This window comes from Zeugodacus cucurbitae, chromosome 3, assembly GCF_028554725.1.
Source record: "Zeugodacus cucurbitae isolate PBARC_wt_2022May chromosome 3, idZeuCucr1.2, whole genome shotgun sequence".
Lineage (NCBI taxonomy): Eukaryota > Metazoa > Arthropoda > Insecta > Diptera > Tephritidae > Zeugodacus > Zeugodacus cucurbitae.
The window spans coordinates 997,152-1,011,335 of NC_071668.1; the positions used below are offsets into that span (position 1 = coordinate 997,152).

Sequence of the window (14,184 nt, forward strand, 5' to 3'; positions counted from 1 at the left end):
CTTCTTGCCCCTGCGTCAGTGCTTCAACTGGCCGTGTAGTGGTCTGTCTACGCTCCGGCTGTTGGCGTTGAAAAGGTGTGAATCACACGTTTGCCATTAACCTATTTTCGGAGGAGCTCTAGTACGTCACATAACATACCTTAAACGCACACATGTGCACCCTTGTGGGGGCATATGAAAAAGCCATTAACATCAATATCCACTTAGGCGAGGTTCAGGAGCCGGGTGCTGTGTGGCGGCGCTGCTGGAGAACAAAATTAAACAGATTGTGGCTAGCAAAATTAACCTACTTTCATGACGTGCGACAGCGTAGAGTCAGCAACAAGCATTTGATGCTTAGACACTTTTATGAGCTGTCAGCAGTCGCTGTGTCTCTTTGAGTTTATACTTTCCACATTATGTTCAAATTAAATTTGCTTGCCATAAACCGCATTTCAGGTGAACGCGAGAGAGCGATTGCGAGATTGCTTTGTATTTGTATTTAACGACTTTCATTTAGCACCTAAATGTAGGCTATATTTTTCCCAAACAACTGCCATTTCTCGTAGACACGCCCACATTGTAAGCATAAAATATGAAATGTTGCAATCAATTTGTTGACAGCCACAAGTGTAAGTGTGTCTTTGGCGGAGAATTTTTGTTGCGTCTCATTGTTCTGACAACTGTGAAAATGCAGCGAGACGCCTATGGAAGATGTGAGTAAACGGCAATGACAGTTTAATGTTTTTGAGCAGAGAAAACATTTTTTATGATAACATTTTTGGAATTTTGTCTGTGGAAGCTATTCGCCGTGAATCTCAATTTGAAAGCCGAGTTTGATGAGACAAAAGCAAAGCTATTCTTAGGTCTTGGTCACATATATATGATAGGGCTGTTTTTCGCTTGGAATGCCGTCAAAATAATAGAAATGCTCTCGGCGAGAAGATACATGTATGTGGCTGAGCGCCTAATTGATGAAAATCATATTTTCAGTGCAGCAATTGCGGCGCTATGCTTCTGAGAGCATATACGAGTTGTGTTCAAAAAATAACGGGAATTTTGGAAAAAAAATTTAATTTGTTAACTTTTTTGCCTCCAAAATTTTTGAAAAATTAAATAAACTAAATTTTAGAATTTCCGTTATTTTCTAAACACACCTCGTAGGTACTCTTATATAGTAATATGTGAATATTATTTGCTGGATTCAATGAATTGCTTGGACAACTAAGAATACTAAATTACTTACGACCATTCACTTGTGTTTGATTAAAACAAAACTTGATTTTTTTTTTCAAATTTCTTTTTGAGCAAAAATGCATTTTTATTCATGTTACTTATGATTTATTTATTAATATTTATTTTATAATATTTTTTTTAATTCTTGGTTTTGCGCTTCTTTGTGTTGAACTGTAAACAGTACACACACATCGTATGTTGTTGTTGTCTAGATGCGCGTTAAACTTACAAACATATAAACATGCACTACACAAATGCCTTCACGCTGTCTCTAACTTTACCGTTAAATGTGTGCTAACGCTTGTGGAATTTCGCTTTGTTTTTCAATGAGTAAACATTTCGCTTTTCGCTCAGAGCCTCAGCTTATACCTATACATATACAGTTACCAATATATATTGTAGTGGCAAGCACAAACACACAAATGCAAATTTTTCATTTATTTTGTAGTTGTTGCTTTTATTTATCAATATTTTCATTTAATATTAACTAAGTCTTATTTACTTAAAATCGTATTTCATAACTAAACAGCGCGCATTTGTTTTCATTTCTTCTTCAATATAAATAACATTTATTTAAAATAATTATAGTTTATTTACAATACATTTGCATTTGCATTTTCATTTTTTTCAAATTTAATCTGCTGTTAATTGATGCTTATCTAATGACAAATATTTGTTTTGTTTTTGTTTTTGTTTTCGCTTCAACACTTTCACTTTTTCACTTTTGGTAACGTTTTTACTTTCATTTGTTTTTGTTTTTGTTTTTATTTTTATTTTTTATATTTTTATTTTCTAAATAAAGAGATGATTCGACAGCTAGTGTGAGTTTTAAAATAAAAATTGAAAAAAAAAAAAATAAACAAATGTTGAACAACAATTTTCTTAGAAACTTAACGGTGTTTCAGTATTTGGATAATTGACGTTGTGGAATTGTGGAAGGGCACCTATGTATGTATACCAAGAAAGTGTCACGGCAAGGCAACAACAACAACAAAGAGAAGGGAGGAGAATGCTGAATTCGGAAAACGAGTAGAATACTTGACATTCTCTCTCCAAAGGACATTTGTATTTTACGTATAACTATATTCATGTGTGTGTGTGTGCGTGTGTGTGTTTGGGGGAGGGGAATTTTTAAACCTATGTGGAGTGTTTGTGTCATGTCATTTTCAAGTTGTGGGGGGGGGGGGAGATGTGTTGTAATTGTAAATGAATTGCTTGCCATTTGGAATGCAAAAAGTGCGCAGCGCGAGAATTACATAATGAAGGAAACTTTATAGTTAAGAAACATAAAAAAATCAGTCTAAATATTTAATACCACCTCAACAACTGGTAAAGTACCTCACATTTGCAAAATTCGCTACGTCTTCGGGCTCAGCGCCTGGCCTCACCGAGTTCTTGTTATCATCAACGGAATGCATGCAACAGCGTGACTGCTCCATGAATTCATGTTTTCATAAATAAGCCAGCTGTCAGCAGCGCCGGTTGCCAGCTCCTCGTATACTCCTCCCCCACCACTCTTCGTTTCCCGCAATAATTTACACTTGTTGTTGCTGCGTGGGTTCATGTAAATTCAGCTAACAAATGTTAATCTTGGCAGCTGTTGCCGTTGTCATAGTCCTCTTTGCTGTGCATTCGCTTTTTATGCTGCTCCCCTCGGGGCCAATGATCCATTAATTTTTTAATATCACTCTCGTCCTTGTTTACTCGTTTATGCTTAATTGTATCCCCCTCATTATCCTTCATTACTCGTGTCGCTAGTGAATGGTCATAAACCTCATGAGTTCTGACCCCTTCCCCCATCCCTTGAAAACTTAAGACTTGAAACGCTTCTTAATTGTAGCCGACGGTCCTCCTGATTACACCCAATGTTCTCCGTCTCGGCTTTTGAGGGTTGCCTAGTCGCTCAACGTCAGTACTCCATCTCTTGTTGTGATTAGTGGCAGCAGTTGTTGTTGTAGCAATAGTTTTTGCAGTCGTATTCCGTGTGGTTGTGTATGTACATATATATGTGAGTAGGTGTAGTCGTGTAGAGTGAGATCCCCGTTTAATCTTTCAACGCCTCATTTCATGCATCTGCGTCCACCTTGGTTTCTGGTTCCGTTTCTGTTTTCCTTTCCCTTTTCATTTCCGTATCCGTTGTCCCCATCAACGTCATCCTCGTCACCATCGCTGAGACTGTCTCAGCCTCATCTCACGCATACTTGCCGTTCGCCACGAACTTCCAGCGCTGCGTCTCCAGCGCCGAGTTGCAACGCTGTGCAGTCACGCCGTGCTCGTGCTGATCACGTGAGTCCAGACAGACGTTGAGCTTGTTGTGCCGCAAGAAGCCGCCTTCACGCAGGGTCCAACGCTGATTCTCGGAGCTGTCGCACTCCTTCATCACCACCTCGGAGCCGCGTGCGAACTGGACCAGCGTCAGACAGAGATCGTCGTGCTTGATTTGGCCCTGCTTCGTGTAGGCCCACTCCTGATTACCGCCCGTATTGTGGCATTGGAAGAGGCCTGTCCGTGCGTGTCGGTTGTTGTAATGAAATGGAAGGGAGAATGTGAAACGAGAAGAAAAGAGAAATTAATGAGAATTTTAATCCTATTTGCATGTTTGCAACTACATTTACATTTGCCCTGAACCAATGGAGCAGAAGCGATATGGCGGGCAGTGGCGGAGATAAAAGAAAAATCGAAATAAGATTGCGCTCGCCTGTCAGCGGAAAGTTCATTGCTTCATTGTAGCCGGCGGAAACATCGAAATGCAGCGGCTCAATGGAGCGGAATTAATTAAAGCAACGCAGCGGCAAATTCGATAATAGGATTGCCAGGTGTGCGGTATTTCTCATTTCTCATAGAATTGACGGATTAAAAGTTCAACGGATGAGCTAAAATGTTTGTATAGTTGAAACTTTGATTGCTGGGATGCCAAATATAGAAGTCCCGAGGTTTATTGCCAACTAATGGGGTCTCCAGGCATGACATTTCTATAAGGTTTGACTTTGCCGAAAGATGACTGTTTGATTGACCTTTAATACAGTAATCAAACAAGAGTAACGAAATAATCGTTCCAAGCACTTGGAACTTGCTTTTTGTGAAAATATTGGGTTGGCAACTCTGAAAATAATATATTTATATATGAACAGTTCGCTATTTACATCCTGTGCAAATTTTAATTTGGAAGTGAATTCCGCCTCAGGGTATGAATATGTAAATGCCAATGAATTACCATCGAATGCAACGCCCTGTTCTACTATTTGACAAAGGCGCCTCTGCGGTGGCTGAGAAGAGCAGATAGCAGAAGTAATCAGCGGTCATGTTTGCGCCAGGAAGAAAATATTTAAATACATGAGTACATAGGGATGAGCCAATTTTTGCGCTAACAAATGCAATAAAAACAATTTTTAAATAACGGTAATGCAATGTGGAGCAACATTTCGGTGCATTTCCAAAATGACCAACTCATTCCTTCGTATTTGTTGTGAGACAGCGTTTACTTACCCACTGTGCCGTCCACCAAGTTGCCCATGGTGTCCAAGCAGTCGCTGGGTCCCTGCTTAAATTGACCGAACTCGAACGACTCCGGCACTTGCAGGTCGGGATAGACATTCTCCAGATACCACTTGAATGGCTTGCACTGCAGTTTCTCCTTTAACGCCAACCGGTCGTCGATGCTGTAAACACGTAAAATCGAATGAACCCAGGGGAGTAGCAGCAATCGCGAACGAAAAAGATGAAAGAAAGAACAGAGAAATGCAAAGGGATAAGTAAATATATGAACACGAAAATAAGAAGTTTACATGCAAACATTATCGTCCCCTTTGGTCCCTCATTGAGCTTGCACTTACTTGCCATAAGCGATGTTCTTAGCCAACGGCACTGCAGCATAGTAGTACTGCTTGTAATCGTCCATCCAGACTTCGGCGGCGCGTCTTGTGTTCCGCGCAAACACATTGCCACTGCCGCCGGGGAAGGTGTACGGATGCCGTTTGCGGAATACGTGTCCCACCCGACTGCAGGGTATAATCTCCAAGCTGCCGCCGCACTGCCACACGCGGAAGGAAATCTCGAGGTTCTCGCCGCCCCACACATCCATTTTCATGTCGTACTTGCCGAGTTTGTTGAAGTACGCCTTGTCGATGACGAAGAGACCGCCCGCTATCATGGGCGTGCGTATGGCAGTGGTCGGGTCGTTTTGCCGCGTCGCCCGATCGGGCGAACTCAAGTACTCCCATTTGAAAATCAAATTCCAATCGAAACCGCCACGCAGATCTGCCGATGCACCAATATACTGGAAGTTGTCCATGCTAATGACATCGATGACCGGACAGACGACACGTGTCGGATCCTCACGAACGCGCTCCAGCAGCGGCTCCAGCCACTTCTCATTGCACTCCACGTGGCTGTCGAGGAAGGTGAGCACACCGGCGACGGCCGCATCGGCACCACGCACACGCGAACGCACAAGTCCCTCACGCTTTTTGTTGCGCAATATGCGCACCTTGTCGATTTTGGCCAGCTCCAGGCCGTCCTCCGCTACATAAATACAAATATAAATGAGAAATTGTGCGGATTAAAAGCAGTGAGGAGAGATGGAATGGGATGGCAATGGATGTTAATGGGCAGTTATTTAAAGTGTACTCTGGTGGGGATTTCTGACACGGAGTGTGGTGTGGGGCTACTTACGGTGGTCACTAAAGTCGTCGACTAGAATAATTTCCCGAATCAAATGCTCCGGACTGCGGTTCAGCACACTGCAAAGGTCAAAATTGAATAATTAAATGTGCGCCTTTGTTTGTGTGTCTCTGGATTTGTCATTTGTAATTTAATTTTGAGAATTTTTTTTGTGCGGTAAGCATGAGGTCACTCACCTGACTATTGTGCGGAGCAGCGTCGAACGAGCCTCGTTGTGGAATGTTATAATCACGCTCGTCTCTGGCAGGTCCTCACGATACTTTTTGTTGCGACACCTGGCGGGAGAAATGAGACCAAATACACAATAGGATTATTTCCCCTCTAAAAGCATTTGTTGTATTTGCTCTTGTACAATTTGAAGCTCAAATTAATTGCAAATAAAGCAATTTGTCGTCAGTAAGTCAGAAGCAAATTTCGCTTGGTAATTACATACTTACGCTCCGGGTTTATATGGAATCAAATCAAATACTTTGTGAACACAAAATTAGACGCCGTGAATGTAACGAAAAGAAATCCGACTTTATTTATTCATTTGTTGTTGTTTCCTTCTTTCTTTTTTGGCTTTTGTGAAGCATAAAAGACTCACACAACAACAACAACATTCATTCAGTACTCTCATCCAATACACCCTTGTGTGAGACTTGTATGTCGTCTGACAAGCACCGTTACTGCAACAGTTTGCTGCCAATCTGCAATAGTTCTGTGACGATGCCAAACTTTTGGGAAATGGGATTTGGCGGCGGGGCGAACTCATGTATGCGCAGCCGAAAGAGCGACAACGGAAATCTTTTAAGTCATGACAAAATCGAAATCGAAAAAGCCCAAAGCGAAATCAATAAACAAGTACAAGGCGCGCATCGGGGATAAGGGAGAGTGGTAGATAACGGAGTGGCATTGAGCACATTGAAACGGAGTTCCAATAGGATGACACGACGACAGTAGTATACTCCGTAGAGTGGCAGAGTGGGATTTCCTGCGTCTCGGTATGGGCTGCTGTGTGTCTCATATGTGATTTTGTATGTGTGTTTGTGCGATAAGCGCTTTCGGTGCGATGAGGCAAGCCCTGTGACAGGCAACAAATTGTGGCATGACAGGAATGTACTCATGAGTGTGTAAGCATGTTTGCTCAGAAGTGAGCGCATGCCATTACGCTGCGACGTCCTTCCCTTCTTCTTCTCTTCATGTGTGTGTGTATGAAAGTTTACCGTTTTAACTTTACTATCCTACATGTGTGTGTGTGTGTCCTGGCGGTAAATCTGGGATTGCGGCTGCTATTTGGGACAGCTGTTATCAATTACTTCAACACTAAAGCAATAATCCTTGCTAATGTGCTTTTAATGGACCCTCAATCCACATATCCCAACAGCTTTAACTGTCCAATGAACTTGCACACATTTGAGTGTGTGTTTGCGGTCACAAATGATAGCATTAGCATGGAATTCTCTGTAAAGAATCAATGGAGCTTCCTTCCGTTCAATGTCGTCATAACTCCTAAGCTGTTGCAGCTTTCACCACAATTATCCAAACATCGAAACTAATGAAATTTACTTGTTGCCAAATGACAAAGGCATTGCAGTCAATGTATGTTGCTCACATACACACAAGCAAACACAACTACAAAAGTAAATATATGTGTGCGTGTGCACTCGCAGCTAATTGAAATTATTATCTTGTGGCAACGAGCGCTTAAGTTAGACCAAACAGATGCGAGACCACAACATCTTAAAGCCTCTTTGCTCCTGCCGCTGGAGAGCGTGTAGAGGCTGCTCTGTTGAAAATAAAATGCATTGCAATTTCCGCTCTCACGCCGGAAACACTTAATGAAGCGAGCCATGAAAGTTCGTTAGTTCAAATTGAAGATCTTATCTGGCGGCGCTTCAATTTCCTCTCCTTCGTGGCAGTCCATGCTTGTGTAGTATGTGGCTGTTTTGAGCAAAATGTCTATTGATTTTCTGCAACAGAAACTGCTTGTTTGTTGGTGTGTGTGTGTGTGAAGTTGCTTGAACTAAAGTAAAGATTTTGTCAATGCCTCCGTTGGGGCCTCAGTGTGTATGCTTGCTGATAAGCTGACACAAACAGGCCATGGAATTCATAGAATATAGGTCAAGAGGAATTTGTTGTAATAATATGAAAAATTCTTAAATGGTTGAAAGTATTTGTGGCAACATACATATATGTATGTTCCTGGTAAAAGGTTGCCATGTCGTATGCGCAACATTAATATTAAATTTTCGAAAGTATTTCATCATTTAGAATATACTTTAAACTTTCAGTGGATAACTGCAGTTTTCCGTATCATAAATCACCTCGAATATAGCTGTTAGCTGAGATCCATCAGTTTAGCTTAGAGATTTATAAATTAAATAACAAACTTTTTTATAGTTTAGCTCTCCGTTGGAAATTTTGAACTTCAAAATTAAGAAAAAACCTAGAAAAAACGTAAAACGAAAACTTTAGCTCAAAACACCTCTGCGAGTTGCCGCAATAACTCTTAATTAGAGAAAAGCAATTTTCCACAATTTTACCAATTTTACTAACTTCATATTAGAAATTGTTCATGTGTGCTCTTGCCTTTGGCCAGCAATTAAGAAACGAATTTTCGGAAATTCGTCATTCCAGCGTGCAACCAAAGTACAAAGTGAGCGGGGATTGTTTAAATTGTAGTCTGGAGCACACACACACCCACACCCATTCGCTTCATTGGCTAAGCTGGCATTTGTTGCATTGCGTTCGGACACTTGACGGCGGCAGTCAACCTCGTTTTGGCCTCAATATGAGTTGTTGTAGTGTTTACTGTTATACTCAGCAAGTCTTCCGTGTATGTGTATGTGTGCGTTGCATTGTCATTTTAATTGTGGCAAGCGCCGGTCGGAGCGTGTGGCATGATAAACATGCAACAACCTTTCTATTTCCATAATAAACTACAGTGCTGCTTGTTGTTTGTTGTTGTTGGGTGGATTTTGCATTTTTTGCTTGCAATGTACTCTGTTTGCTTTGTAAACATAACAACAACGTAGCAAATTTGTATGTGCTTTGTTTTTGTTGTCGCATACAGGTTGTGGGTTGAACTACCTACATCAACCATTTGAAGCGCCTTTAACCCGCCGCCCACTCATTTAGCTGGGTAATAGTGACAAGTGGAGTCGAGGAGGTAGGTGTAAGAGCTCACTGTGTTGTGCTTGATGCAATCAACGTGTGCTCAATAAGCTGTTTGTTTGGCCAACATGCCACACCCGCCGCCCAACCATGGCTTGTTAGTTCCGCACATCATTACACATTTGTCCTATTTTCGTTTTGCGCTCTATTTTTAACTCAAACATACGATTTGCATGTTTGCTACTAGTTCCCCTTACCGGCGTCGGCCGCCAATTTGATTGGGTTCTAAATTGGAAATTTGTTACATTTTGAGGCGACTTTACAAGGGAGGAGAACACTAACAAACCAATTTAGTTTGGTAATGGTGTGCATCATGCCTTAAATTGGCTTGCGCTGCGATGTTTCTGACATTAAATACTATCTCTGATATATAAAGACATAACCTATAATTATCACTTTTCCACTTACATTGGATTCCGCGTATCGGGAATGTCCCGGTTGCTGGGGAGCGCGTCGCTGGCCTCCTGGTTGAAACGATTCCGTATGTACGGATCCTCGCCGGTACGCAATGCACCGCCCTTTATGTAGCCCGCCTCATCGAAGTACTCCCAGTCGCCAGCGCTGCGGCCATTCGCTGCGGTCAGCGAGCCGTGTATGCCAGTGGCGCTGGCCACCGCAGCCGAGCCGCCTGCTCCGCTACTGCTGCTGAACACGCTATTGGCATTCAGTCGCAGTGTGTCCTCATCCAGACCTGCTGGGCCACCCGCCGCGCCGTACGCGTGCAGACCGAGCCCACCGATGCGCGATTGGAAAGCCGGTCCAGTGCCGATAATTATAATATTACCTCCACCGCCGCCGCCTCCCCCGACGACGCCACCGCCACCAGGCTCTTCATCCGTGCCCTCATTATTGCCAACGCCTAGCGGGTGCAGCCGATTGATGTCATGCGCCGCGCCTCCAAAGCTCTGACTATCGCTGCCAGCGGACGCGGCCGAGGGGAAGGGCTCGTCCTGGTACTGCTGCATGGCTGTGGCAACCTCACGTAGGCGTAGCGCGCGATTTTCCACCTGCGAAAACAAAAACGAAAAAAAAAAACGAAAGGAATTAAAGAGAGTCAAACAAAACACAAAGTTTGCTTTCAGTTTTCTGTGTGTGGGTTTTCAGAGTTCGCTTGGTTACGAATGTCATTGCTGCCGATTATAGTGAGTAGAAATGAAAACAAAAATAAAACTGAGTAAAAGAATTTTGAGGACTTTTATGTGAGTTTGCCAACCACTCATCAGCGCTTAACTAAGAAATGGAATGAGTTCTCATTGTTTATGTGAAACGCGGCGTCTTATGCAGATTAAAGAGTGCACAATACGTAAGAGTGTGTGCGGCTTAAAGTCTGATACTGCACAGTGTATGACTAGAGGTTGTCTTGAATAGTAGTTTGGAACAACTATAGTGGTGTTATTGTTATGGCTAATGCTGTTTTATTGCTCCAGATGACGGTTGCCATTGAATAGCTTAAAGTTGAACGGTAAAGTAGCCATTTCGCACGCTCAGTGCGCCAGTCTTACGCAACAATCAACGCCTTTGTATACCCTTTTAGTGGAGCTCTGGTTGTTGTTCTGGTTGTATACAGTAGCTTGTGTGTACTGCCACAATGCCATGTGCCTCTTTTGTTGGCAACATTTTCTGCTTTCTGCTTTCGTCTATTGCCTTTGCTTAGTTGCGCCACTTCAAGTCCTTTGGAGTGCGAGAAATTGGTCTGTTGACACCATTCGAACGGAAACCTGTGAAGGCAGCCGCAACATCAGCAACAGCAGCACCGGCATTGGTGTCAAAATGGTAGTTATGCAACGCCAACTTTATTTGCGACAATCACACACACACACACACACAGTCACATACACACAGAGAGCGCAAAGAAAGCCAATGGCAGTAGTTATTGCTCTGCTAGCACATCACTTCAAAACTTTTGGAATTTTCGCATTTCGTTGTTGCGCCGCCCGGTTCCCGCCACCACACCGCCGTCGCCATTCTGCCATTTTGCCATTTCGCATTTTCACCACTTTACGAGTTAGCGACTTTGTCAATTCGCTACACTTTATTGTTGCATTTGTGGCTGTTGTTGGTGGTGGTGTTGTTACGCCCATTTACATCCATAAAATGCAAAACTCATATTTTGTAATTTCATTTTTGTTACATAATTGGCCCGCAAGTGTAGCAGTGTAGCACTTATAAGCATCTGCAACGGCACTGTGCTGCAGGTGTGCGCCTGTGAAATTGGCGAACGCTTTCAACGCTCTCAACGCTGCTGTTTTAAATAGTTCATGGTGCGCTCGAGTAGAATTTATTTAATGACAATTTTTTTTTGTTTCACTATTTTCGCTTTTGCTGCGAAAACTTTGGCAATTTGTGTGAAATGTTGCTGTTTGTTGTTGTGTCATAGCGGAATTCACGGTCGCGCCCCCGGGCATAACCACATTTCAGCACCGTTTTTATTGCCGTCGTCACAGCTGAAGAGTAAATAAGTTGTTCGGAAGTGCTAGAATTCTATAGAAAAATATTGAATTTGACTTCTTCTCAAAGTCATGATACAAGAGAGCATGTCTGTCCTCAGCAATTCTAGGGAGGCAGGAAGAAGTTTCACTAGTCATATCCGTACCAGACTTATAATTATCGAACTTGTTTGGTAGCAAGTGTGTCTATAAGTTAATCATATTTCGAAGTCCTCAACCCTTTACTTTGTTCCCATATCTTCTTCGTATGATTTTCTAGTTCTTGCTCTTCGAAATTTGCTTAAAGGTGGTAAATAGATGAAACCACGACTACTCTAGATACATCTATGAGATCGCTTTTGAGGAATGGTAAACAAAACCAGAGAACCTTGTAATATTATACCGTTATTCATGGACAGTAGCTTCTATCAGTGGTCAGTTCTTCTTTGCGTTTCTTATAGTGAAGCGTTAGTTCAGAGTGAGTTCCAGATGCGCTCATTTACTTTCATGCTTTGCTCTGATTTATATCTGGCTACTTTCACATAGCATTGAGCATAGACTTTCGCTAAAACTTCAAGCAAATTAATTTCAATTTATTTAAAGAGTTCGCTTTAAATATTCCATTGCAGACTTACAAAGCTGTCGTCGCTAGAATACCAAGTAAATGGAATTTCTGCTCATTACCAAGAAATAAATAAAAAATGGAGGAAAAAAACTCGCGTTCACACCGATAATAAATGCAAACGCATTCAAATAGAGTTTAGCGCACACGAAATGCCATAAATCGATCATATAAAGAGAAATCTGTCAGCGTCGCTGCGGGCAAAGCGGTGCGAGCCGAGCGGAGTGCAATGAACGCCAACCATTTAGTGAGGTGCGAAGAATAAACAAACGGTGAATCGCACGAACCGCAATGGCAGCAAAATTTGCATTTTTAATCAGCGCGCAGCTCGAGCAATAAAGCAGCGAGCGCCGCTTGAATGGAAATCACGTATACGCCCCGACGCTGACGACGCGGCGACACATTCGTCTGTCTGCATTAAATAGATTTGAATAAATCGGTGTATTGAGAATGGAAAACTGAATGGAGTGAGACAATAACAACGCATACAAGGTGAGAAGCGCGCACGTACAGCTAACTGTAGCTTGCTGCTGTAACAACAAACAAATTGAGCAATTAATAAACAACTCACGTGACCGGGCAGGGAAATGATGTCCCCAAGTAAGCGGCGGAAATTTCTCCAATTAAAGAGTGGGAAAAAATCATTATTTATTTTATTTCTATTTTTAGATTGTCTTCTTTATTGACCAATTTGCAAATCGGCTGACCTGGTTGCAATGGTCGGTCGCACACATTCATTAACTTCATGATGAATCAGCACAGAGTTGGTTTTGGGGATGATTGCATTGCTTGCCATATGGACAATTGTTTAATTAAGGAAGCTTCTACTATTATATATCACTCTCTGCAATGGTTTCTTTAGTGCCAGTTTTTGTGTGTGGGAGGTAGTTCCCAAATGAAATTGTTGCCTCCCTCTCATTATGCATATTCCGCTGGCAACACATCCTTTGTTTGCACCCCCGCAAGGACATTGACACCACGGGTGAACTCGAATGTTACGATTTATGTAAAAATTACAATATGGTTTTTGTGTTGCACTCTCATTGTTGCTGCGTGAATGAATGACGCACAAAAAGGATTGCAAGAATGCCTTGAAGTATTGAAGCGCGTTCGACGTAGTAATTGTGGGCCGCTTGACTGCCTCTTGACATTGACAGTACAAGTACTTGACGCAAAAAAAAGAGCAGAGCAGCGTACTTTGCGCCGCTTTTAATGCGCTTTACTCAAAGGCGTACAAAAGAAGCTTGCCAAGTGCAAGCAAAGTATCAATTACACGAAAAAGGTTTGTTGCCCCACGGAGCACCTTTTGTGTGTATTTAGTCTTCTGGCATTTCTTTTTTTTTTGATTTTTTTTTTTTGTACGCAATCGCTCTTTTGTTGCTTTCCGTTCTTTGTTTTGCTCTCATCTTTGGTGGTGGCAAATCTTTAATTAATGAATGAAGAACTATGCAATTCCATTTATGGGTTAATTATTTATTTAAATTTAAGTGCGCGGCAAGTTGCGGCTTTTCTAAGTTTCCTTCATGTCTTTGTCGAGCCTTGTCATTCGCCAATGAATTGTGGACAATAACGAGCTGCTAAAGTGCTTGAATCCATGCACAAAGCTCTCTAATTGCAGCAACACTTTAAAGACTCTTAAATAATGTATGCGCAGCTTAGAGTTTCTACTAAGATTTTCCAATCAAGTCTTCCTCTTCGCCGGGCTTAGAAGCCACTCAAAGAAAAACTTTATTTTCGGTTCTCAATGAAATTCGCAAATCTATTTAATTGTTTGCTCGGCGGCCAGACAATGTCAACAGGCATCTTCAGTAGAAAGTGAGAGTGAGAGCTCAACTTTAATTTGTGCGGCGTTTGGCCGCATTGTCACCGTTCTGAGTATATTTTCGGTCAAGGACTTTCTTAAAATCTTTCATTGGTTTGTTATTATCTATCTGTGTCGGCCATTAAGGCTGAAATGATATTTTAAACTCAACTTTGGGCATATGCAAATTTAATAACAACAACAACACTAATAACAGCAATTAAATTTCAACTTGAGAAATAATGGCTTTTGGCTGACTTTTTGAGTTTGCTAATCCTTTCAAT

The 14,184-nt window shown here is 42.0% G+C and overlaps 1 protein-coding gene across 1 annotated transcript in view; it reads right to left on the reverse strand.

The window, feature by feature from the left end:
- Nucleotides 1-1,685: 1,685 nt before the first annotated feature.
- LOC105209690 (polypeptide N-acetylgalactosaminyltransferase 2) overlaps nucleotides 1,686-14,184 on the reverse strand; it is a 72,563-nt gene continuing 60,064 nt past the window's right edge. Inside the window, exons 3-8 of the mRNA XM_011180244.3 lie at nucleotides 9,460-10,058; nucleotides 6,072-6,170; nucleotides 5,887-5,954; nucleotides 5,049-5,736; nucleotides 4,702-4,874; nucleotides 1,686-3,717 (exon numbers count right to left, since the gene is read on the reverse strand). Coding sequence (XP_011178546.2) covers nucleotides 3,407-3,717; nucleotides 4,702-4,874; nucleotides 5,049-5,736; nucleotides 5,887-5,954; nucleotides 6,072-6,170; nucleotides 9,460-10,058 — 1,938 coding nt within the window. The 3' untranslated portion in view covers nucleotides 1,686-3,406. The remainder of the gene's footprint in view (nucleotides 3,718-4,701; nucleotides 4,875-5,048; nucleotides 5,737-5,886; nucleotides 5,955-6,071; nucleotides 6,171-9,459; nucleotides 10,059-14,184) is intronic.